Below are 25,793 nucleotides of genomic sequence, written 5' to 3' on the forward strand. Positions count from 1 at the left end.
GGCACCGCTTGTTCAGGGAAAGCCAGGCCGGTTTGTTTACCTGCCACATCCGCAGGTTCGGCCAATCGCGGCTCCCACTGGCCACGGTTCGCCGCTCCAGGTCAATGGGGGCTGCACGAAGCGAGGGCTAGCACGTCTGTTGGCCTGCGCCACTTCTTGCAGCCCCCATTGGCTAAAAACGGTGAACCGCAGCCAGTGGGAGCCAAACCTGCGGATGCAGCAGGTAAACAAACCGACCTGGCCCACCAGGGGCTTTCCCTGAACAAGCAGTGCCCCTAGTTTGAAAACCACTGACCTAGACTATCTATTCTTATATGTTGGGGATTTCACAATCTCCCTTGGAAGCCTATTCCAGAATTTAACTACCTTTATAGTTAGAAAGTTTTCCCTAATAACCTAAATTTCCCTTGTTGCAGATTAAGCCCAGTACTTCTGGTCCTTCCTACAGTGGACATGGAGAACAACTGATCACAGTCATCTTTATAAACAGCCTTTAACATAACTGAAAAACTCATCAGGTCCATGCTTGGTCTTCTTTTCTGAAGGAGAAACATGCTCAGCTTATGTAACCTTTTCTCATACCTCAAGTTCTTTTTCAAGTTCTTTGTGCTGCTCTCCTCTGGAGTCTCCCCAATTTTTCCCCATTTCCTAAAAAGAACTGGGTATAGTGCACCACCTGAGCCCTCACCAGTGCCAAAGAGAGCTGGACAATTACCTCCCAGAGGTATCTTACATATGACACTTCTGTTAATACACCCTAGAATTATACTAGCCTTTTTCACAACGGCATTACATTGTTGACTCATTCAATTTGTGGTCCACTATAACTGCCAGATCCTTTTCAGCAATACTAACACACACCCAGTTATTCCCCCTTTTGTAATTAGAAAGGAAAAGTTCAAATGCACAAGTGTAGTACTTTGCACTTGTCTTTATTCAGTTTCATTTTGTTGATTTCTGACCAATTCTCCCATGTGTCAAGGTCATTTTTAATCCTAATGCCATCCTTCAAAGTGCCTGCAACCCCTCCCAACTTGATGTCATCCTCAGACTTTCTAAGCATACTCTCCACTCCATTATCCAAGTCATTAATGAAAATATTGACTAGTACTGGACCCAGGACTGACCCTTGGGGAAACCAACTACATATGCCCTCTCACTTTCACTGTGAACCACTGAGAACTACTCTGAATAGTCTTTCAACCGTAGAGCACCCACCCTATAATAATTTCATCCAGACCACATTTCTCTAGTTTGCTTATGAGAATATCATATGGGACTGTGTCAAAAGCCTTAATAAAAATCAAGATATACCATGTCTACTGCTTCCCCATTCATACATATTTCTCTGCTTCGTTCTCCTCTCCTTCTGAACACAGTTCCCTGACCTGCTGAACATACTGCCCAGCCACTTGGTCCTGTGGATCACTGTCCTGTACATACTGCCCAGACACCAGTTGGAGACATGCCAAGTCCCTGAAGGTGGTTTCTGTCCTTTCAAATAGCATCAGTGTCTAGTGAAGGCAGTTAGACTGTCTCCTTCTCATTTCTAGATCTTTTTACAGGCCTCCAGACTCTTCTCTATCAGGTAGAGTTTGGATATCTATAGTCACAGTTGTGAAAAAGAAGAAGAGCTAGCACACTGTGAACTGTTAGCTTTCCACAAACCAACAGTGCTCCCAGGACCACAGTCTAGGAACTTCAGCTCTAAAATAGTCTGGCAGGCTGTGCTGCTTTGCTTTGCTTCTCAACACCATTAATACTGAACTCTATTAGTAATATTATGCACAGCCAGCCCCTTACACAAAATCAGAGGAAAGTTTTAGGAAGTCAGTGTGTTTAAAAGAAAAGCAACAATGCTAGAGTCTGCTCTTGAGTCAGCCACCCTCCTCCTTGCATATACCCTCCTCCCTCAAAAAACCCGTGCCTAGTTGCTGTTCATCTAGCACTGAACAGCCACCTTTCTCCACAAAAAACTGCGGCTGCTCGACCCACAAACCAAACTTTTATCTCACTTGAATCCCCTTCCTAATCAGATCAAGGGAGAGGGCAGCTTGGGTAAGGAATGTTTTCAGACTCTAGTTCAAGCTTCTAGTTCTTGTCAGCAAAGTTTCCAGCCTCACTTCAAGGCCAGAAGGTTAAACATTTCTCAATGACGCAGGCTCCCTTTGCGAGGGAGTGATTCCCAGACACTAAATCAAAGACTAAAGCAAACACAAGTCACTGCCTCTCTCTGTGGAAGAGTGGGAGGAGTACAGCACTATACCACTCACCCTGCCAATGTAAGACAGAGACCCAGAATGAAAGACAAAAGGAGAGAGAGGGATGAGAAGTGCAGTGCAGGAAGCTTAGCTTGATGTGGAATTTAAGTGTCTCAAACAAATATATGCTGCTGCAAAATGCTGCAGCTAATTTTTTAGGCAGTGTTTCTCAGTGCTCCGTGATCTGTGCTGGCTGCCTCTTTGTTTCCAGGTGAAGTCTGAGTTGGTGGCTTCAACCTCTAAAGCCCTAAATGGCTTGGCATTTTCCTAGTTCAGAGACCACCTTTCTCTACATGTCAGACTGCTACAGATGCAGTTAGCTGAGGCACTCAAACTGGAGGCCTTTAGATTTAGGAGCAGTGGCTGGCAGTACAGCTTTCTCTATGAGGATTTGGAATCTGCTCCCCCTTGATGTGAAGTAGCTTGGGGTCCACTGACTTTTAAGACATGCTGCAAAATGTATCTATTTGCTTGGGTTTTTGGAGAGGTAGAGGGCTGAGGCTAGAAAGAGTTCTGCTGTAGGTCAAGCTTTAAGAGCGCTGTTAGCAAGATTAAATGCTGATTTTAGTTTGACTTGTTTTTTGTAATTTATGTTCAAAGGCACTTACTTTGTACATACTTTTATAAATAAAATTATATCAATTTAAAGGGTAAAATTAACCAGGAATGACACAGGTGAAAGCAAAATCCAAATCTAAAATATTGAGCAAGAGTTGGGATGATAGATCTAACAGCGGAGAACCTGTAACAGAAATGGAAGCAGTCAGCATTAGTCCTTTCCCCAATCTCTGGATAGTCAGTGACTTTTCATTATGGACTGGAAACAAGAGCTTGTACCATCTGTTTCAGAAGGTACAGCAGCTTCTTCAAAGATGATGTTTGCCAAGAAAGTAAAAGGACCCCACAGGGTAGGGATAAGATGACAAGAGAGGAGACAACAGCAGATACATGTTTCTTACTCTAATTCACACACTGGATAACCAAAAGGTTTCCTTTCTTCTAATGCAGGGGTGAGCAAACTACAGCCCAGGGGCACATCCAGCCCTTCAAACATTTTAATCTGGCCCTCGAGATCCCGCCGGGGAGCAGGGTCTGGGGCTTGCCCCACTCCGGCGTTCCAGTCAGGGAATGGGGTCAGGACTTGCCCCGCTCCGCGCTGCTCCTGGAAGCAGCAACATGTTCCCCCTCCGGCTCCTACACATAGGGTTAGGGGCAGTCAAGGGGCTCCTCACGATGCCCCAGCCCAAAGTGCCACCCCTGCAGCTCCCATTGGCTGGGAACCACAGCCAGTGGGAGCTCCAGGGATGGTGCCTGCAGACAGGGCAGCATGCAGAGTTGCCTGGCCGCACCTCTGGGTAGGAGCCAGAGGCGGGACATGCCACTGCTTCTAGGAGCTGCTTGAGGTATGTGCCACTCAGAGCCTGTACCCCTGACCCCCTCCCATGCCGCAACCCCCGCCCTGATCCCCTTCCTGCCATCCGAACCCCTTGGTCCCAGTCCGGAGCACCCTCCTACACCCCAAACCTTCATCCCCAGCCCCGCCCCAGACCCTGCACCCCCAGCCAGAGTCCTCACTGCCCCCCGCATTCCAACCTGGAGCCCCTTCCTGCACACTGAACTCATTTCTGGATCCACCACAGAGCCCGCACCCCCAGACAGAATCCTCACCCCCCACCCATATCCCAACTCCCAATTTTATGAGCATTCATGGCCTGCCATACAATTTCCATACCCAGATGTGGCCCTCGGGCCAAAAAGTTTGCCCACCCCTGCTCTGATGGAACTCTTGAGAACTAAAAAAATACTGTTTATACAGCACAGGAAGTCTTATTAACACCTGTTCAAAACAAACTTCATGCCAGAAAGATGCTAACAAGTGTTCCCAGGCAACAGGAGATTGCACCCAAATTTTGGGCTCACCTACATAATAAATTTGTTAAATTGGTGCAAGCCCCTTGTGTGAACACTTATTCTGGTTTAAGAATGCCTCGTGTTCATTTAGCTTCATTCCTTGCCAATTAAATCTAGATCAATGAGCCATGTTTAAACCAAAATATGACTGTTCACAAAAGGGGACTATTCCAATTTAATTAAATCAGTTTCTGAACCAATTTAGTTAAATCAACTGTTGGAAATCTGAATGGAAGGAGGAAACAATTTTAGCTTCACCTCCAGAGATTTGGGTTTAAATCTAGCTTGGTCACAAATGAAGAAAGCATTAGGTTTATCTCGCAACAACCAGATGAGATTTGTCCAAATAAAAACAACATAATTTGGCATGACTGGCAGTCTGCCTGAGAGTGCCAAAACTGGAACAGCAGAGGGTTCTGAGAACAGATGAGGCGCATCAGCAATGCAATATGGGGGGAGGGAGGGAGGGGTCAGAATGTCAGAGGGTGCTGCAGATTATGACTGAGGTGCGAAAAATTTTCTGAGGATCATAAGCCTGGCATAAGCAGGGAGTGCTAACAGTCAAGACTAAGATCTATGCTGGTGCTTATACTGCAACAACCATGGTAGCTGAAACAACAACAGAGCTTTAAGAACCTCACATAGTTCCTGATTCTACTATAACTGGCTTCGGACCAGTACTAATAATAGTCACCAGTGATCACCAAGGCCTTGCATGTACTAAACAAATTTATGTTTTTATGCATCTCTGCCTGTGGCAGCAATGGTAAACTCAGTGTGTACAGGGCACAGACATTTTTACTGTATAATTTAAAAATAAAAGGTTCCATTGTTACTACCATGGGTGTGGCTACAGGTGCCGACTTGACCTGAAAAATTAACGGGATTTCCAACCAAACACTGGGAAGAAACATGTTGCTAGATATCCAGGGAGGGAAAATGTAGACGTCACACAGCCTTTTCAGAAAGGAGATATTTATCCAGCCACAGACACATAACATAATGTATGTTCATATTGCGATCCACAGAAGCATGCCTCAAAAAGTGACCGTTTCAGTACAATCCCAAATCCTCCAATTTGGCTGACACCAAAGTACAGAATTATCTGGCTACTCACTGGTTACTCACAAGGATAAAGACATCAAAAGATTATTTTCAGTTCTCTCATTAATGGAATGACTTAGTACCTTTGTGGTTTGGGGTGGCTTCCCTCCACTCCATTTCCTACAAGAGCCAACACAGATCCTTATTCAGCAAATGGCTCTGGCATAAAGATTTCCACAGTTAAAGATTTCCTTCAAAAAAGTCCAATTTGCTACTTCAGCACTGCATGTTGATGATGAGGCTCACATGGCTTTGTTCAGTCTTCTGATCTCATACGGAATTCTGGTATAGGCCCGGGGAATAACACAACTCAAAAAAACTGATCATCACCATCCACACACACAGCCCTCAGGAAAGTCCATCGCCACCCTGTAAATTCTTACCCATTCCCACAAGCTTGCTATCAGGTGCAAAAGCACTGCCTTACAGAGGGCACTGGCACCAAGCCCAAAATGTAGATTCTGTTTTAGAGGGGGCAACTATTCAACCTGTACCAGCCAGCAATGTTTTCAGAATTTTTTACATTCAAATGAAATCAGGGAGTTTTTAGATTTAAGGGTCCCTGGCAGCGTTGCAACCCAAACACTCAATTAGAATCATGAGACCCAGAAAGTGAAACCAATCAATCTAGTTTCACTGCTGATAACAAGTGCAATGCAAAAAGCAAACAAAATCCACAAGCAAGAAGTTGTAGAACTTTAAAAAGATCCATTTATTAGTTCCACAGGTAAAGAAACACTTTTTCTATCTAGAATTATGATTTCTAACTTGACCGTCTTTCATTCTGGTGCAAGCAGAAGTGGTTATTTTTATAAAAAAATAAAAACAACTTATTTACAAGGGGAGAAGAAAATGGAATTTCTAAACACAGAAACCGCAGCACTGAGGTTGCTGCTTAAGAGGAAAGTGGGGGAAGACGGGACTTTTCTTCGAGTACTCAGTCCCTGTTCCCTTTTCATAGGGCATGAAGAAAATTTAGCACCAGACACCTCACAGAGCAACTTTATTTGACTTGTTTTAAGGTGAGAGAAGGTTTTTTACTTTGTTGTGTTTTTTGGGAAGGGGAGAGGAGGAGTAAGAGAACTGGATCAGTATCTGTTTCGCTAGTATGACAGATTGGTATTTAACATATGCCCATTTAGGCCAAAAACAGTCTTCCATGGCAGTTTAATAAACTGTTATGCTCAGTTCAAGATGTCAGCATCGAGTAGCTCTTCAGTGAACGTTCCACTCCTTCCTTCTGAGATGCTCAGACAGAGGATTAGACAAGGGAATTAACTTTTTTGAAAAATATGGTTTAAAAAAATATATATTTACTCTACACTGAGTTTAAAACACTCTTCCATAGCCATTTTATTTTCCAACTATATGGGGGAATGCTACCTCTGTTTATCTAAATTATATTTATAACAAAGTTTAGAATAACCCATTTCTGGTCTGTGCAACAGCATCAGTCAATAACAGCAGCATATCTCAGGGTAAGTAGAGAGGGAAGGGACCAGTAAAGAAGTATAACAGTCTAACTATTGCCTACACACCTTTTTGGGTGGTTTTCCCTAAATATCTCAGCGAATGAACAGGAGAATGCATTAAAATCCAAAGGACAGTGTTCATTTGGTCATTCTGTGATAAAGTTAACTTTTATTTATTTAGCACTTTTCATCTTGAAGATTAAAAAAATAGAATTTGTTTATAGAGATCACTCACTCTCACGAATAGTCAGCCAGCTCTGGAGTGAAGCTAGCCACTTATCAGTGGGCAGGGTCAACATAACACAGCTTAGGAGAGGAAGTGAAGAATACTATATCCAACTGCAAGCACAGAAGAAAATTTATTGAAGCAAAGTGTAATAACCAGAGAAAAGAAAGATATGAAGAACCGTGAAGTCAAGCAAACCTCCCCCACTCCCAGTGAACACAAAGAATATACCAGGAACTGATACAATAGCCAGGAGTGCTCTTAAATAGGAAGGGTGTCACAAGCACGTTAAAATATCCCAAAATATTAGATTTCACTAACCTTCACTGTCTCAATTGCTGGACTTAACTGTTACCTCACAGGAGTCATTTCACTATTGAGCAGGAGAAACTGCCAAAAGTAACCTGTAGAAGGCAACACAGGACTTACCACCCAGCCACATTTGCTGGGCACAGTCCCATTTTTATGGGATTGTCTGATTTGCAAGCCAGACTGACACGACAGATGGGTTGTCTACACTGCAATTAAAAACTTGCAACTGGCCCATGTCAGCTGAGTCATGCTTGGGCTAATGGACTGTTTAACTGCAGTGTAGATATTCAGGCACAGGCTGCAGGCCAGGCACAAGGACCCTGCAAGGTTATGTCCCAGAGCTCGGGCAGCCCAAGCCCAAATGAATTAAACAGCCCCTTAGCCCAAACTCACCAGCCTGAGTCAGCTGGCATGGGCCAGCTGCAGATGTCTAATTGCTATGTAGACATACCCTATGTGAGAGCAAGGAGACTGTGCATTATCAATCCACTGTGTATTTATATTTTAACAATTTTACAGGGGAGGATTGACATGAGCTAAGATAGCAGTGGTAACCCTAACATCACTGACAGGTTTCAGAGTAGCAGCCGTGCTAGTCTGTATTCGCAAAAAGAAAAGGAGTACTTGTGGCACCTTAGAGACTAATCAATTTATTTGAGCATAAGCTTTCGTGAGCTACAGCTCACTTCATCGGATGATAAAACTGAATTGCCTAATAAGTCACCAGGACCAGATGATATTCAGCCAAGAGTTCTGAAGGAACTCAAATAGGAAATTGCAGAATTACTAAATGGTACATAACCTATCATTTAAAATCAGCTTCTGTACCAGATGACTAGAGGGTAGCCAATATGATACCAGCTTTTTAAAAGGTCTCCAGCGGCAATCCTGGCAATTATAAGCAGGTGAGCCTAACTTCAGTACTAGACAAATTGGCTGAAATTATAGCAAAGAACAGAATTATCAGACACACAGATGAACAAGATTTGTTGAGGAAGAGTCAATGCGGCTTTTGTAAAGGGAAATCATGCCTCACCAATCTATTAAAACTCTTTGATGGGGTGAGCAAACATGGACAAGGGTATATAATTAATATAATGTGCATATAATGTACTTGGACTTTCAGAAAGCCTAAACAAGGTCCGTCACCAAAGGCTCTTAAAGCAAAGTAAGCAGTCATGGGATAAGAGGGAAGGTCCTCTCATGGATCAGCAACTGATTAAAAACAAAGAGGGTAGGAATAAATGGTCTGTTTTCAAAATGGAGAAAGGTAAATAGTGGTGTCCCCCAGCGACTGTGTTCCATCTAAGCTGCGTGGCCGCCCAGGAGTTATTCAAGTGTAGCGCACTGATACGCAGAGCCGTGCACATCCGGCACTGTGTGTTCAGATGCCCCTCCCCCGCTGCTTTGCAGCCTTGTTGCTCCTGCCCTCTGCCTTGGAGCCCCCGGCCAGCTGCTCCCAGGACCCTCCTGCTGGCTGTGCAGAGCGAAGGGGTGGGAGGGGGAGGAGGGTGCTAATGTCAGGGTGTCCCCCACCTCCCTTGCCCCGTACCCTATCTCTACAGAGCAGGAGAGGAGGAACAGGGTTCAGGAGCAGGAAAGCTGCTGCAGTCTGAGGTCTGAACGAGTGTTCCGGGCAGTGAGTGAGTGCCTTAGAGAGACAGCGCATGGTCTCTCAGAGACTTCCCCATCAGCCAGCGCACACAATGAATCTCAATCTCTCTCACACACACATTCTGTCTTCCCCCCTCCCACCGCCTCTGTACCTCATCTCTGTGGAGCAGGAGAGCGGGGCCAGGGCTCAGAAGCAGGAGAGCTGCTGTGGTCTGAGGTCTGAACGAGCCTTCTGGCAGTCAGTGAGAATGCCTTAAAGACACACACAGACTTTCACACTCACTTCCCAACAGAAACTTTTATTATTGGTGTTGTTACTTCTTGGTAATTCCTTCAATTCACATATATTCTCTGTAATTTTATTCTTTCAAAGTGTGTTACTTTAGTTTTTTGACTGGTCTATGCATTTCATAATTTGTATTTCTCTCTTACACTTTAATTCTTTGAGAAATGAGTTCTAAAATGCCTAACCTGTCCTGGCTGGAGTAATTTTGTTTCTACTGGTGGCGCACATCTGCACATTATCTCAGTGCACATAAAATTTATGACATTTTTCAACATCTCGTCATCTGTCTGAAAGAATGGATCCCACACTGCTCTCCAGGGCTCTGCTAGCTGTCAGTAGCACATCTCGAATGGCAGTGCAGTTAAACTTGAAGTTCTGAACTCAATGGGATTCACAGTTGCCTGATGTGCTACCTGACCTGGATAGGATCAACACTATTACTTTTGGCTTTCACAAAACAGCTGCACACGGTGGACTATCACTTTTGGGCTCAGAAAACTAGCAGTGAGTGGTGGGATCACATCATTCTGCACATGTGGGATGATAAGCAATGGCTGCAGAACTTCTGGATGAGGAATGCCACCTTCCTGGAACTGTGTGCTAAGCTCACCCCAGCCCTCTGGCGCAAGGATACCCAAATGAGAGCTGCCCTCTTGTTGGAGAAGCGCATGGCAATCGCAGCGTGGAACCTGGTGACTCCAGACTGCTACCAGTCAGTCGCAAATCAGTTTGGAGTTGGGAAGTCGACCACTGGAACTGCGTTAAAGCAAGTGTGCAGGGCCATTAATCGCATCCTGCTGCGAAGAACCGGGACTCTTGGTAACGTGCATGAAATAGTGGCTTTGCGGAAATGGAGATCCCTAACAGCGAAGGGGCGATAGATGGCACGCATATTCCAATTTAGGCCAGACCACCTTATGACGGAGTACATCAAAAGGAAGGTATTTCTCCATGGGATTGCAGGTGCTTTTGGATCACCACAGGTGTTTCGTTAACACCAATGCAGGGTGATCCAGAAAGGTGCATGACATATGTATCTTCTGGAACACCGGCCTGTACAGGAAGCCGAAAGCGGGAGCTCTCTTTTCAGACCAGAAGATGTTCCAGACCAATAACAGGGGATGTTGTAATGCCCGTAGTGATTCTGGGAAACTCTGCCTACCATGGCTCATAAAGCCTTACACAGGAAACCTAGATAGCAGTAAGGAGCAGTTCAACAATAGGCTGAGTAGGTGCAGGATGATCGTAGAATGTGCCTTTGGCAGATTAAAGGCACACTGGCGATGTCTTTATGGCAGATTAGACCTCATTGAGGATAATATTCCCACGGTCATAGCCACGTGTTGCACATTGCACAATATTTGTGAAGGTAAGGGTGAAAAGTTTGCTCAGTGTGGACTGCTGAGGCAGAACGTCTGGCAGCTGATTTTGAGCAGCCAGCTACCAGGGCTAGTAGAGGGCCACAACAGGCGGCTATTCAAATCAGGAAGGCTTTGAGACAACACTTTGAAGATGAGAACCAGTAGTGTATGTTGCTATGCTCTGGACTACAATGCTTAATGAAATTGAGTTGTGCAAGGAAGCACTTGTGATTTTTGTGGCCTAGAATTCAATGTAAGCAAATGATTTAACTGCTGATGTATTTGTTGCTGCCATCTGCTATCACAATTTGCAGGAGACAAATAATTATTTATAATTCAAAAATCTTCACTTTTATTGCACACAAAAAAATATACAGCACCACACACACACATATCGTTGGAGGGATAGGGGAACATAGGGAAGTATCAGGGGAGGGCTGTGCTTAAGTCCAACTATCATTTGAAAAGGTGTCCATTGGGTGGAATGAACGGGATAGCGAGAAGTCCCAGAGAGCAGAAAGGAACTTGCGGGTGGAGTTTGGGGAGGGCATGGGAAAGAGTTCTGAATGTGTTGAAGGGGAGAGTGGGCATGCATCTGCTCAGTCTGGAGCATTATGAGGGACTGCAGCATCTCAGTTTGCTTCTCCATAACTTTAATCATCCTCTCCATTACATCCCTAGTGTAGGTCTGATTTTCTTGTCTGTCTTGCCTTTTGATTTCCCTCCAGTGCCTGTGTTCTCTGTTTGCGGCATCCAAGCATTGCATCACCTCCTGGAACAGTTCTTCCTTGCTCCGTCACAGGCGCTTTCTTATCCAGGGGAAGCACTCCACCAGTGTGCAGGAGGTGCCTCTCAAGGCGACATCTGCAGAAGCACAAGGAACAATACACAAGCACACACAGAGCATTGAAACAGAGCAGTAAAATACACCTCTAACAACATATCAATCACTTTCTCACTGACCCTTGACAAACACACATGATGGCGAACACCCCAAGCCTGGCAAACACCCCAAGCTCCCGGGGTGGGGAGCATTGTACATGGGGAGATAATCAATATGAAAGGGAGTCGTGGTACAGTCAACTAGGGACAATATTCTAAATTTTCCCACCCTTTTCCACGGGTGGGTGTCATTCTGCCTGCTCTCTCACTCCTGAGGGTAAGCAGGGAAGAAACAGTGCATTTACAACATGCTTGCGACTTCCACACTGGTCCCTATGCTGCTCGCCTGTTTGCTGCTTTGGTCCCTGCAGAAGTGACTGTAGAATGGCACGGGAAAGTTTCCTTCAATGGGGCAAGGAACAAAGCAGCTCTGCCAAGGAACCTTCAGCAGAGGATTGCCAAGTATTTGCAGGAAAGTTTCCTAGAGATCTCTCTGGAGGATTCCTGTGAAATCTCTGTGTGCATCAACAATCTGTTCCACCGTACTGCTTAGCTGCACAGGGAAATGTCAAGCACACAGAAGAAACAAAGCCAGCCTTGTACATGTCTATGCCCTCAACCCACCTCCACACTTCACACAGCAAAATTACTTACCAGGGATCTGCTCTCCTGCTTCTTGCTTGCCGGATTGCAACTGCCGAGTCATCTCTGGAGTGGAGAACAGCTCCTGACTGGATGAACCACCAGGCGATCCTGCTGTGGGCTGCACATCGTCATCTGCCTCTACCTCTTTGTCAATGAATTCGTCCTCAGGGCTAGGCCCACATTCCTCTGGCTCCAGTCCCACCAAAATATCCACAGGGCTCTTGGCAGCGGAGGTGTGGTCTCAGCAGAGGATAGTGTCCGACTCCTTATACAAACAGCAGGTCTGGGACGCAGCACCGGAGTGACAGTTAGCTTCCCTTGCCTTCTGATATGCATGCCGCCTCAGCTCCTTGATTTTTGCTCTGCACTGTAACACGTCCCGAACGTAGCCCTTTTCATGTAAGCTTTGATAAATCTGTCCGTAGGTATTGAAATTCCTATGGCTGGAGCACAGCTGGGACTGCACAGCCTCCTCTCTCCAAATACTGAACAGACTCACAGTGGTCCAAGCAGGAAAGCATTTGCAGCATGTAGCCACCATGGTCAGCTGGGAAGATGCGATGTAAGCTCTCCAGGAGCAAACAGGAAGTGGATATTCAAAAATTAACAGGGCTTTAAAGGAGGAGGTGCAGACGGTCAGTCGGTTACCTGGCTACAGGGCAGCGGAGTTGTAATTGCTGACCAGAGTGGTCATGATGGGCATTCTGGGACAACCTTCCGAAGGCCAATTACAGTGATTAAAAAAAAAAATCAGGCATCGTGTCTACACTGGAGCTTTAAAAACAAAACTTTTGCATAAAAAGCCTTACGACTCTCATTGAGGTGGTTTTATTTTGTCACCGAAAGTGGCATTGCAGTGAGTACACCTCCCACTGTTTAGTCACCAAAAGCTGCCTTTTGGTGAAAAAAACTTGGCAGCGTAGACAAGGCCCTAGTCTTCACATCCCTCCAGATTTTACTCATGTTGCCCCCTCTCAGATATTTCATTTCTGTCAGTGGCTTTTATGCATAGTGGTAGTCTATCTTTTGCGCCTTACCTTAGGCCTAGGCTTTAGCAAGGGCCACACTACAGTAAGCACTGAAGTTCATCTGCACTCTACCCCTCTGAACCCTTCATCCTTTTGTCATTTCTCAGGCTCACTTCCATCACCTTTATTTGTATGAATTCACCCCACTTCCCTATTTCCTGCTTATCATTTTAGGCAGTGGTTGACCTGGCCAAAGGAAGGACTGCAATTTCAGATAAAGTGGTGATCGGTTTGTATCCCTCATTCCATGGGTTAAGAACACCAAAGAATTGCCTCATCACTGCATGATTCTTCTGGATGACCCAGGGGTATTAGTAGTGGACTCTAGCTTATGCCACATCCAAGCACTCTTTAAATGAAGGAAGAATCATCATAGGAACTAAGAAAGAACAAAAAAATCCCAGAAGATTCTCATCATTTGGAGCATAAGAGAGAAGAGCCACTGTAAAAGTTTTGGAAAAAAGGATAATTTCATCTGCACGTAAGGGGACTTTCTTCATTTTAGGAAGCTTTGCTTTATTCTGTGAATTTCCCTACAATGCTGATGCCATGCACAGATCCAGTTAGATGGGCTTCTAGATTGTAAATCATCATGGCCCTTTATCTTAACTACAAAAAGAATGTAAAATCCTAGTGGAAACAAGGCACAGGTATTTTTACCTCAGTGTAGCTAGCTGAGGTCAAACTAGTGTCTTGTCTCCACTAGGATTTTACATCAAGTTAGCTTGTTTGATGTAAACACATTTTTTGCAGTGCCAGAACTGTCTTGCTATGTGCGTCCTGTATAGAACCAAGCATGTTATTAGGGCTTAAATATGGATTCTAAGAATGGCAAATTAAAAGTATATCACTAGAGAATGGCCAAATAAGTATAGGGCCAAAAGCAACTTTTGTGCATTTAAGAATAAGGATAGAAGCAACTATCTCCCATAAGACAGCTCTCATAATTCCACCAACCCAGAAGGCTCCTGCTCGCTCTCTCTCTCTCCACCTCCCAAGGATATGCTGTAGAATCAAATCCCCTTGCTGAAGTGCCAGAACTGAAAAATTCTTCCCGCTTTGGAAGGAAGGCCATCAGATGAAGGAAGATCACTCAATACCACTTTAGAGAAGCTCTAAAAAACAGGAAGCGCGCAAACTACGATAGAAAACTAAAGCAACATGAGCTATTTTAGAAATTGCTTTGTATGTTTTTTAAAGTGTTTAACCAAAAAAAGCATGAAGTAGAACCGGTCTATCTAGGTGTCACCTTAGACCGCACATAGGGTTACCATGCCCACATAAAAAAGACAGCAGCTAAAGTTAAGACGTGCGACAATCTTCTTAGCAAACTGGCAGGTTCGTCTTGGGGTGCTCATGCTCTAACTTCGCGGACATCAGCTCTTGCCACTTCGTATTCGGTGGCAGAGTACTGTGCACCAGTTTGGAGTCAATCGTCACACATCAAACTGGTGGATACGCAGTTACGTGCCACCATGCGTATCATCTCTGGCACCCTGCATCTGACTCTACTCCCATGGCTTCCAGTTCTGAGCAATACTGCACCTCCTCATATCAGATGAGAGGTTGCCACTGGCAGGTTACTGAAGAAAATATGCGCCAACTCAAGCCTGTCGCTGCACAATGACCTTTTTAAACCACCAGCTGCACATCTGTCATTACATTATCCATTATGGTCTCATCAGCCACACCAGGATGTCAGGGTGGAAACACTCTGGCGAGAGGAATGGATATCTGTTATAATCCCCAACCAGTCCCTCATCGACAACCCCACAATTTGCCCGCCTTGTTTTGATTAGCCCCGTCACCAGTGGTCCCTGTTGAACAGGATCCGGACCAGGCAAGGTCTCTGTGCAGCCAACCAGTATCACTGGGGCCTTCACAACAGCCCCTTGTGCAGCTGTGGCGCAACACAGACATTGATGCACATTGTCAATGAATGCCTACTGACTAGGTTCAGCGGTGGCCTAGAAGAACTGCAACACACCACTGAAGATGCCATCGCTTGGCTAGACAACTATCCACATGCTAAATAAAATAAAATTACCAGAAAAAAAAAGGAGGAAAGAATAATGAAAGATACATTTAGAGCCACTGCCAGACCAGAAGGTGGAAAAGGAAGAAGTTTTACAAAACATATTTAGAAGAGATCACTGTGTGTGACTTTGTTTTTTTTTAAATCCAGCTATTCTAACTTTAATCAAGCTAACTTTATTAGGGGCACTGCCTAAAAATTACTGTGAATCAAGACTTCTAGACTGATCTTAAGTGCCACTGATTCAGTATATGACCTGCCCAAGGTCACCATCTCCGTGTCAGTTTCTCCATCTCTAAAGTGAAGGAACTTTACCTGACAGGCATTCTGTGAGACTTCATATTTGCAAAGTGTTTTGAGATCCTCAAAAAAAGGTGAGAAGTGCACCATACTATTATGGGTAGGTATCAAGTCTCATCTAACTTGATGACTAATCCTCATCCCTGGAGTCACAATTCTGTACAACATCTGAAGCATTTCTAGCAGCCAATTGTGATATCACAAAAGGAAGATGACATCATCTTGGAGAAAATGCTACAAGAACACATTAACTCTTAGGGAAACTAGGGATCCTGTAAGCTACAAAGGAAAGGTGAGGAGCGGTGCAAGACAGAAGCAGAGTTTTTCCAACACAATGCAATTCAAAGTTTTCCCAAGAGGTATCAACAGTACTTTCTATATCAGTCATTAAAACCAAGTAAAAAATAACTGAAATAAAATCAGCTAACAGTTAAACAGAGTAGGTTGGCTTGCCTCAAATTGAGTCTCTTTACTACACAGCCCTCGGCTTGGCAAGTATTTGCTGATTCTCAAGAGCCAAAGAGCTTAATTTATTCAAATATGGAGTGGGGGGAAAAAAAAGGAAAAATATTAATTTCTTCATATTAAAATCCTGAACTGTTCAAAACGTAACATTCCATTTGCACTATCTTCAACAACACATGAAGTCATCCCAATTCCATCTCTAGGTCCGTTTTTCATGCAGCATCATATACCCTCTTCACACTCCCTAACTAACTGCCCGGCACACTAGCAATTTTTAACTAATGAGATATGTTTGGAGTGTTACCTGACTGGACTGCCATCATCAGCTTCTCTGGTTCTAGTAGAGTCATGTTGGTCCCCTTCTCAACAGCAACAATGGATTAAAAATATAAATAAAAAAACAGACAGAGGAATCTTGACGTCAGGCTTGTCCAAACGTTCCACAAAGCACCCTTGAATGCTATCAACTCCAGTGACTGAGAACTCAGTCCTTTTCCCTGCACAGTTCTTGGCTTATTCACTCTACAGACAAGTTGGGACAGCCCAAAATCAATTAACTGCTAGTAGGAAAATGAATACTCAAGCTGGAACTTAAGATGTGTGGTTTTCAACAATAAGCTCCGCCCTATGCTGCAGTTTGAGGGATGGGGGGAGAAAAGACGACACTCTCCAAAAAAATGCATACTGACAGCTTTTCCCTTTTGAGAAAGGAAGCTGAGATTTTATATGAACTTTGAATCCCCTAAGTGGCTATGATGATGAAGCAGTTTCGTTCCAAGAACAAGGAGACCCTGCATTAACAAACACAGACATTCTTAACTTGGAAAGAGCAAAGCTAAAAATAATACAGTACGCTGCCCATGTCTGCCACATTAAGTCTGGTCATACTTACAAATAGGAAGAAAAATCAATGAAGAAAGTTGGCAATATTTCCCCCACTCCACCTTGTTGGCTGCTAAGCCCAAGGCACTAAAAGCCTAGGGTTAGAACTTTTTAAAATAGATTTTAAAGTCAGTTTTTAAAAATGTATTCTTTCTTCCCCCCACCTCCAATCTTTTCCATTCCAGACTATGGCCTCCCTTTAACCCTCATTTCCGCTGAAGAAGTAGAAAATTAAACCATGTTTCCCATGCTCAGATGATGCACTATAGCTGGTTGGGGGGAGGGGAGGGTTGGGGCTTTTATAGTTGAATATTTCCTGATAATTAGGACAGTAGATTGGATAACTTTCACTCAGTGGGCAACTCCGGCTCCCAACCAGAAGTGGACTTCAATTTTGATCCCTGAACAGAGTGTCTCAAGTAACTTGATTAAGATAATTTAAATTAGCAATGAACCAACTCCAACTCTTCTGTCCCAAGAGCAGCACTCCCTTGTTTCCCCATCTTCATTTTCCCCCATGGCTTGTGGTGTTTCTCATTAGGTCATCTGCCAGTAAGTAATTATTATATTTATTTCTTATATCAGGATCAAAAACATGTTAGGCACCAAATAGACAGTGGCATGGTCCCACCTTTAGACTTCAAGTTCTTTGGGTTAAGCCAGAGTCTCTGTTCTGGCAGAGCTTTTTTCAGCTGAGGAGTACCTGAATTTGCAAAGGTGCATTTGCACCTCCTACATTCTGGGCCCTTATCCCTGTTTAACAGCAAGTCTATGTTGCCCTGCAGTTTGAGCGAATACTACTATGCACCACAGTGATGTGCTGTAACTCCCCTGTGTGGACACTTGGGTACAAACTAAAAGGTTCATAGTGCACGATAACATAGTTCTCTTCAAACAGGACTACATTAATGCAAAGCAGGATCCTTGTAGTTGCTGCCCCCAGAATCCACGTGCGGGAGGTACCCACTGCTATTTATCCCCACCTCTATGCCCTAAATTAAACCGATCTCAAAGCTGCTTTTACTCTCATGTCATGGTCCCCTAATGGCTGCACAACATCTTAGAAGAGCCAAGTGCAGAAGATTGTAGCAACATCTCCTCCTCCTCCAACACTTCTGGGTCTGTGAAGGATTCAGCAGTCTCATGACGACAGATTTAAACCATCCAGGGAATCCCCTTCTGCAGGTGATATTCCAGCAGGGCTGTTTGTTGGTTTTCCATCCTTTTTACACCAACAGTGTGTCATAAACAGACTAAATCACAACACATAATTTAGGCCTTTTGACTTTAAGGTACCATGCTCACCTAAATACCATCTATGCCAGTGGTTCTAAAACTAGGGGCGCCGCCTGTTCAGGGAAAGCCCCTGGCGGGCCGAGCCGGTTTGTTTACCTGCCGCATCAGCAGGTTCAGCCGATCGCGGCTCCCACTGGCTGTGGTTCGCCACTCCAGGCCAATGGGGGCTGCAGAAAGGGAGGCCAGCACATCCCTCGGCCTACACCGCTTCCCGCAGCCCCCATTCACCTGGAGCGGCGAACCAGTGGGAGCCGCAATCGGCCGAACCTGCAGACGCGGCAGGTAAACAAACCAGCCTGGCCCGCTAGGGGCTTTCCCTGAACAAGCGGCACCCCTAGTTTGAGAACCACTGACCTATGCAGTCCTAGCTTCAAGGCTTATATTCTCTCTCACATGCACACCCTTAAAAGAACATTAAGGTTGCAAAGTCAAGCATTCAAAAGTTAGGAAATGCCAAAATGAAGTTTGCTATGCAAACTTAATTCGGCCTGGTACATGATAAGGCTTAGTTACATGATCTCACACTATTATTTCCACAGGATCTTGTCTTATTCAGTGCACAGAATGGACAGTGCTCTGGGAATGAATCGGGGTTATGTATTGAAGGAAGCAGTGGTCTGTAAGACCTTATCTTGTGTGTTGCAGAAGTTTGAAGGAATGTAGTGAACAAGGTGGAACATCACAGGAAGAGAAAGGACAACCTCACAATTATGGCAGTAGAATACTGCTCTAGGAAACTGGGTTCTGACCCTGTCACAGAGTGCCTGTATGATATCAGGCAAGTCACTTAAACCACATTTTTCACAGATGTTCCTCATTTTCCAGGTGCCTGATTTGAGACTCTGGAGTCTGATTTCTTGAAGTACTGAGCAGCCAGAGCTGCAACTAAAGTAAATGGGAGTTGTGCATATGAAATGCTATATGAAGCCAGCTATTGGGCAAAATCAGTTCATAGGCATCTCAAACTGGGCACCCAAAGTCAATGGACACTTCTGATCTTAATCTCTCTATGCCTCAGCTCTCCATGTATAAAACAGAGATAATATCACCCCCTCATCTCATAGGGAATGTGACAATAAATTCATTAAATGTATGTGAAGCACTCATTTACTGTCATGATAAGCACCACAGAAAAGCTATGAGGAAATTAATAATTCTGTCTTCAGAATAAGGTTTGAATAGCGTGCAGTAAAGCAGGCCTGGGACTACACATTGACAATGAGGAGAACAAAATATTGAACAGCTTCTAATTTAATGAGCATCCATTCTGAGCCCTGACTGAGGCAGGGTCCAGCGGAAAACTTTGTACATAGTTCTGCAATTAAAGACTATATCATAATGCATACAGACATGGGTTCAGGATTAAGATTGCCTCATTTTCTCGCTTTTGAGTACTTAACTTTGCAATCTTATTAATGTTCTTTTAATACCTTTGTGTGCAACTTCCTACGCTTTTAAAAAAGCAAACTGAAAAACATGTCATTTTACACATGTACACGATTGATTCACAGAGTTGAAATGTTTAGATCCACCACGCAAATCTCTGCCACTTGAGCTAATGGACTAACTGCTAGCAGTTGTAGACTACCCTCTATGTGGTTCAGCACTACAGAGGATGACACTGTCAATGGGTTCCACAGATATTTGCTGACAGCAGAGGAATGGAGACACTCAGGGATTTTGGATTTCATTCCAGTCTCCTCAGAGTAGAGTTCTCTAGTTGGCCAGACTCTTCTGCCCAACCCCCAAGCTTGACCTCTTTGCCACATCCCCACCAACCTGGGCCTGGCCTAGCTGTACCTCATCACTGACCCTTCATCTATTCAGTCCCAGGCTCCACTCAAGTTGCTGATCCCAGTCCCCTTTGCCATTGTAAGATCACTTGTGTAGCAGCTCTATGGCTCAGGGGTGTGGTTTTTTTCAAACCTCTGAGCAACATAAGTTTTGCCGACATAAGTGGTAGTATAGACATGGCCTCAGTCACTTGGACGGACTGGTGTATGTATAGTCTGATCACCCACAGAAGCTGTGAGAGGCTCAAGGATTATTAGCTGTTAAACTCCAGCAAATCTCTACTGATCTCATGGAAACTGCGATTTTTCAAAGGCTTATAATTTAGTCTTATTAGGGCAGACTTTCATGGAAATGGCAAAAAGGCACACACCTTTGACAAAGGCACACAACTTTGACCTTTGACTGGCCACTCTGACAAATTTCAAGTCCCTGCTCCAAAACATGGGAGCACTACAGCTTTCCAAAGAAAAGCTAACCAAGAATTTTTTTTTAAAACATTGAAAAAACAAAAACATTTTTCTCTAGCCTCATTCTCAGAAAATAGTGAACATTCCAAATTCAGCCAGTGGAAGACACTCAGCATGGAAAATTTCAGCCTGTTTCAAATTTGGCAAAGTTACAGCAACTGAAAACTGTGTCTTATAATGGGAAGCATTGAGCAACCTTAATTGGCAGTTCTACCAGTCCATACATAATAATGCGGACCTTAAGGCTAGGATTTTACTTAATAAGCATACACAGTGAGGAGCTGAAGTAGGGAACTGAACCTTGACAATTTATCCAGGGCCCACCCATAGGAGAATATCTTAAACCTGAACATCCACAATAAACAAAGGGAGAGACGCCTAGTTTATCAACAAAAATGCTTTGCGTTTCCTTCTTTTGGGGGGGAAAGAGGAGGGAAGAATGAGAGAAACAGTTCCCTTCCCCTTCAGAAAGCCCTTCCTTCCAATACCAAGGAAAAGCACTATTTTGCACCCTAGAAGTTACTCCACACTCAGGTGCCATTACTGGTGTTCACATTCCCCTACCAAACTAACACAGATAGGTAGTTGCAGGGTGGACTGATTTAAAATCAAAGCGATTTAAACCACCAATTTTAATCACTATTTAAATCAGCAAGCAGGAAACCCTGATTTAAATTGTTGATTTTAATCATGTTTTGCATTTGTAATTTTTATTCTAAGGAACAGCTGACACTCATTCATTGGTAACCACTGAAACATTTTATTTGCACTTAAAATAGCCTTTACAATACACATGGAGTTTATTTTTGCTAACCAGGGAAATAAACTATGTCTATACATATTTAGATAAGCAATTATACAGCCATGATTAATATGATGACCAGGATGAAGAAATGGCCAAAACGACCAATTCCCAGCTCTGGGCCTGGCTTATTTAGAGAGCCATTTCCATGTATTAACAAGGACTGTATTAAATAACCACAGGGTTACACACAATGTCACCTTGATACCTCAGAGGGGAAAGAGAGGAGAGGAAGGAGGAAAAAGTAGAGAGCAATAGCATAAACCGGGGGGGGGGGGGTGGTAAACAAAATCATGATGTCTTCAGTAGAAACAAACAAAACCTGATGTTGAGAGTAAGCTTGATAAAGAAGCCAGCGCATTAATGGTAAAGACAGCCTTCACTAAGTACTTTTAACTGCCTATTTACTTTGCCCTTATCACTATTTGACAGTATTTTTTAACCATGATTTATTCCAAAAGACTAATTTCTGTGCTGTATGATAATCCCTATCAATATTAGTCCAACATTTCCAGCAAGATCTGCGCCTCAAAAAAGCATGAGCAATGTTTGGGCAAGGCATAATCTTTTAAGACATGTAACTAACAATTTCTCCGTTAAATCTATCCAAGGCAGACTGGTTGTTCTTATACCAACATACCATTCCTTTTACTCACACAACTGTGAGGGGACTGCAAGCCTACTTGGAATGTGTGTGAAGGACAAATCAATTAGAACTATGAACTTCCTGCCTTTGGTGTGTGACTGTTACAACATCCTTAGTGTACTTTCCACATTTAAGTACAAAATAAGGCAACAACTATCACCTGATAACCAAATACAGGGATTGAGGGCAACCCCCAAAGCACTACCCACTCTAGAATAAATAAATAAGCTTGGAGAGACTGTTTTACAAAGACCATGTCCCCTGTAATATCATGACAGTGTTCAGTGTTAATCCCAATTGCTGTTGGCATATGCAAACTCTACTCTCTTAAAAACATGTTCACAAGCCACAAAACTTGTTAAAGGGGATAGTTTCTGGCATGATTATTCTGAAGAAAATAATATACGTGCTGGATACTAAAACTGTGCTAGCTAAAAGTAAGTTAAAAAGCTTAACAAGGTATTTGCAAACTATGCTTGACAACCATTTCTGAATCTGTTTTAACAAATATTGCTCTGATCGGGGGTAGAGAGAGTGCTAATACAGGAACATCCACCAGCACCTTTCCCTAAATGAAGCTGAACGCTATTCAGTACATCTAAGATATTAACATCTATAATTTAAAAACTGTGTAAGTGTAGGAACAAATGTGTTTGAGCCCCTTAAAACCATTTACAGGATACTTATGTTGCAATGTCTAGCAGAGTCCAGTCTACGTTAGCCAGTGCGGCAAAAAATTAATTCCATGGTTTTGTAAACCATTCACTATACTGCACGGTGAAAGCTCTCAGATACCTAAAGCACATACATGCCTGTTACAAGAAGTACAGTCACCACACTGAAACTCCACACATTCCAACCAGTAGAGTCTCTCCCCCCAGATGCCCCTGGCGTTCTGTAGAGTGCAAGCATCCCAAACTCAAACCAAAAATATGACAAGCAACTGCAAGTTCTGTCCAAACCTGTAGTTGCAGTGATCTTCTGAATAACATAACTGAATGCAGAGCCATTCAAACAATGAAAGAAGAAACCAGGACAGCCTCAGACTCCTTCCAGAACACTTTACATGGCCTCAGGACATAGAGATGACGACTTCTAGTGACTAGACTGGTCAGTGGGTAGAGGCCAAGGATAGGATGAGGTAATCATTCCCATGTGACTGAAATTAAAAGCTAAACAAGGAGTTCACTTAAAAAAAAGTGATCAACTTGCATGAAATTCTTAAGTCTGATCTTTTGCCTTTAGGGCTGGGAAAGGCACTCAGATACCATGATTATGGGTGCTAAGACATCCAAAGATCTTCTCACTGTGAGGTTCACAAAGATCATTTGTAATTGTAATAAAGTTCAGAGAAATCTAGAGAGGAACCTCTCTGATTTGGAAAAATTGGACACAAACTGATAGTCTCTTGCATTTCGGTTCTGCAGCAGTAAGAACATAGAATCTGCCACACTAGAACAGACTGATTACGTATTTAGTCCAGGATTCTTTTAGTCCAGGTTCCCAAGAGCAGCCAATGCCAAATGCTTCAGAGAAAAGCGTAAACTCCCATTATGCATTTAAATTGTGCAATACTACACTGTGTAGAGAAGTCTCTTCTCGACCTCGACAAATGATCAATTTATGCCCTGAAGCACATGGATTAGTCCTAGTAATGGTTGTTTAGTGTAACTGCACATGCAACATTTATTCCTATAAACATCTACTGTAAAGAGAAAGAGAGTCTTTTGTAAGCTTAAGGAACACAAAGGCTTAACCCCTGTTAGAAGGCCACTAGACACGAGTAGTTAGCTCAGCTCTGAGTCAGCAGTGCCTGTCTGCAACTGCAAATGAAATACACCCTTTCAACACACACAGGCACCTCCAACATTTCTCTGTCATTTTAAGATCTCTCCGCCACGCCCTACCCACTGCTCAATACCTTGGGTTTGGTCAGCTGTCACAGAAGCAGTTCCATTGCACATGGCATTTTTCCCTAGTCAATTTGACAAAGCTAAGGAATGTTCAGGCAATCAAATGTCAACCCAACTGGCAGAACAGCTGAGATTTTTTGATCAGCGTTTAAAACAAAAGATATAATTGGAAATAGAGTCACACCTACATAAACAACTAACTACAGTGGTCAATATCTATCATCAATATCAATATCCCATCAATGTCACTAAGAACTCCATTTTAAATATCTTCTATAAAGACATTTTTAAAGAACAAATTTATTGATCTAAGATGCATTAATATATTATGTCACAAGCAAAATCATTCATTGCAGAAACTCATGAACCATTAAACAGAGTGTCCTTTTACATTGACACAGTTTGTAGATACTTGTATTTATGTAACAGCTTTCATCCTACAGTATCTTATAGGCAGAATGGGTGTGTGTATGTATTAGTGTTAAATACACACCCAGATCACTTTGCCCACAAATGAAACACAGCAGCTGTTCAGACGCACACAGCAACAAACCACAGCTTTAGGAGTGAAGAATATTGAATACATTTGAAATTATAAGGGGAATTTAAGTATTTAGGTTACCTGACTTGGGAATCTCACCCGTCACCAGAACTAACATTTGTAGATCTTACAAAAATATTACAAGTTATCTTTAGTGAACATGACCATCTATAGACACTGGACTTTAGGTCTTGTCTGAAAGATAGCACCCTCCAGCAACATAATTCCCCCTATCATGCTGGATACTGTTTCAGTATCAACCCTACAGAGAACCACATAATCAATCACTAACACCATTTCCTGCAGTACCTTTAGTTTCCCCTTGAGGAAAAATGTGGGTGGAGAGGTGCTTCCATTCACGTACTTTCCAGACCCAACCCTGTTTAACTTGTTTGTGCTAAGTACATGACAGCCCGCAGTGATATAGCTATAGACTCAATCCTTAAGTGCTGTACCTCAAGGAGACGTGCCTCAAGAAATAAAACATAACCTCCATTGGAATATATTCAACTGCGGACATTGTAACCACAGCATAAGGGGAAACGGCTGGGATGAATAATTCCCCTTGCCTTCCTACCTGTCCCATTTAAGAGATTTACTTTTGTTGCTAAGGAAAACCCCTCTAGGTTACACAGGTAATTGGGTTAGCCTCCAGAGAAAGGCATTCCCAGCTTTCCTGAGTCAAAAAAATGGATAAGCCCAAAAAGCAGAGTACATTGACTTAAATCATCAATTTTAATCATGATTTAAATCAGGAAGCAGGAAACCTTGATTGAAATAACTGATTTTAATCACATTCCACATTTGTAGATTTTAGTTGTTTTTCTAAAGAAAGACTGATTCTAACTGGTTGGTATCCATTAAAACATGTTGATTTGCAACTAAATAAAACCAAAAAGAAAAGGAGTAGTAGTGGCACCTTAGAGACTAACCAATTTATTTGAGCATAAGCTTTCGTGAGCTACAGCTCACTTCATCAGATGCATGCATTTGAGATGGTATGCTCAAATAAATTGGTTAGTCTCTAAGGTGCCACTAGTACTCCTTTTCTTTTTGCGAATACAGACTAACACGGCTGCTACTCTGAAATCTAAATAAAATCACTACACTAAATTTGGTGCTTCTTTTTGCTAACCACGAAGATAGTGTATCTATATGCATTTATTTAAACTATTACATAGCTTAATTTACATTTATTCAGATTCTTACATTTTACATTTTTATCACCTTAGAAAATGGTGAGTGATGCACATTTTCTTTCTTACTAGGCGATTAATTTATTACTTGTCATTTGGGCCAAATTCTATTTGGATTAAATTAAAATTCAATTTAAAATGCATAAAAACATCTAAATTTTTGTATTAAATAAAACAACTTTAAGTGTGATAGATACATAAAAACATTTATCAAAAAGTTTATTAAAACATGTTTTGTATTTAAAACAAACTGATTTGTTCAACAAAGAAAGTATTATTCATAGTTAGAGAATTGTAAACTGTTTCTGGTTACGATCCTTCAAGATTTTAAAACTAGACAATTTCATCTTCACA

The 25,793-nt window shown here is 43.0% G+C and overlaps 1 protein-coding gene across 4 annotated transcripts in view; it reads right to left on the bottom strand.

The window, feature by feature from the left end:
* MRTFA (myocardin related transcription factor A) overlaps positions 1 to 25,793 on the bottom strand; it is a 180,111-nt gene that overhangs the window by 120,296 nt on the left and 34,022 nt on the right. Inside the window, exon 1 of one of the 4 annotated variants that reach the window (XM_073327045.2) lies at positions 16,207 to 18,121. The exons of the other annotated variants lie outside the window; for them this stretch is intronic. Coding sequence (XP_073183146.2) covers positions 16,207 to 16,252 — 46 coding nt within the window. The 5' untranslated portion in view covers positions 16,253 to 18,121. Of the gene's footprint in view, positions 1 to 16,206; positions 18,122 to 25,793 lie in introns of those variants that run through there. 4 annotated transcript variants of the gene reach the window in all.

Source organism: Lepidochelys kempii, chromosome 1 (genome assembly GCF_965140285.1).
Source record: "Lepidochelys kempii isolate rLepKem1 chromosome 1, rLepKem1.hap1, whole genome shotgun sequence".
Lineage (NCBI taxonomy): Eukaryota > Metazoa > Chordata > Testudines > Cheloniidae > Lepidochelys > Lepidochelys kempii.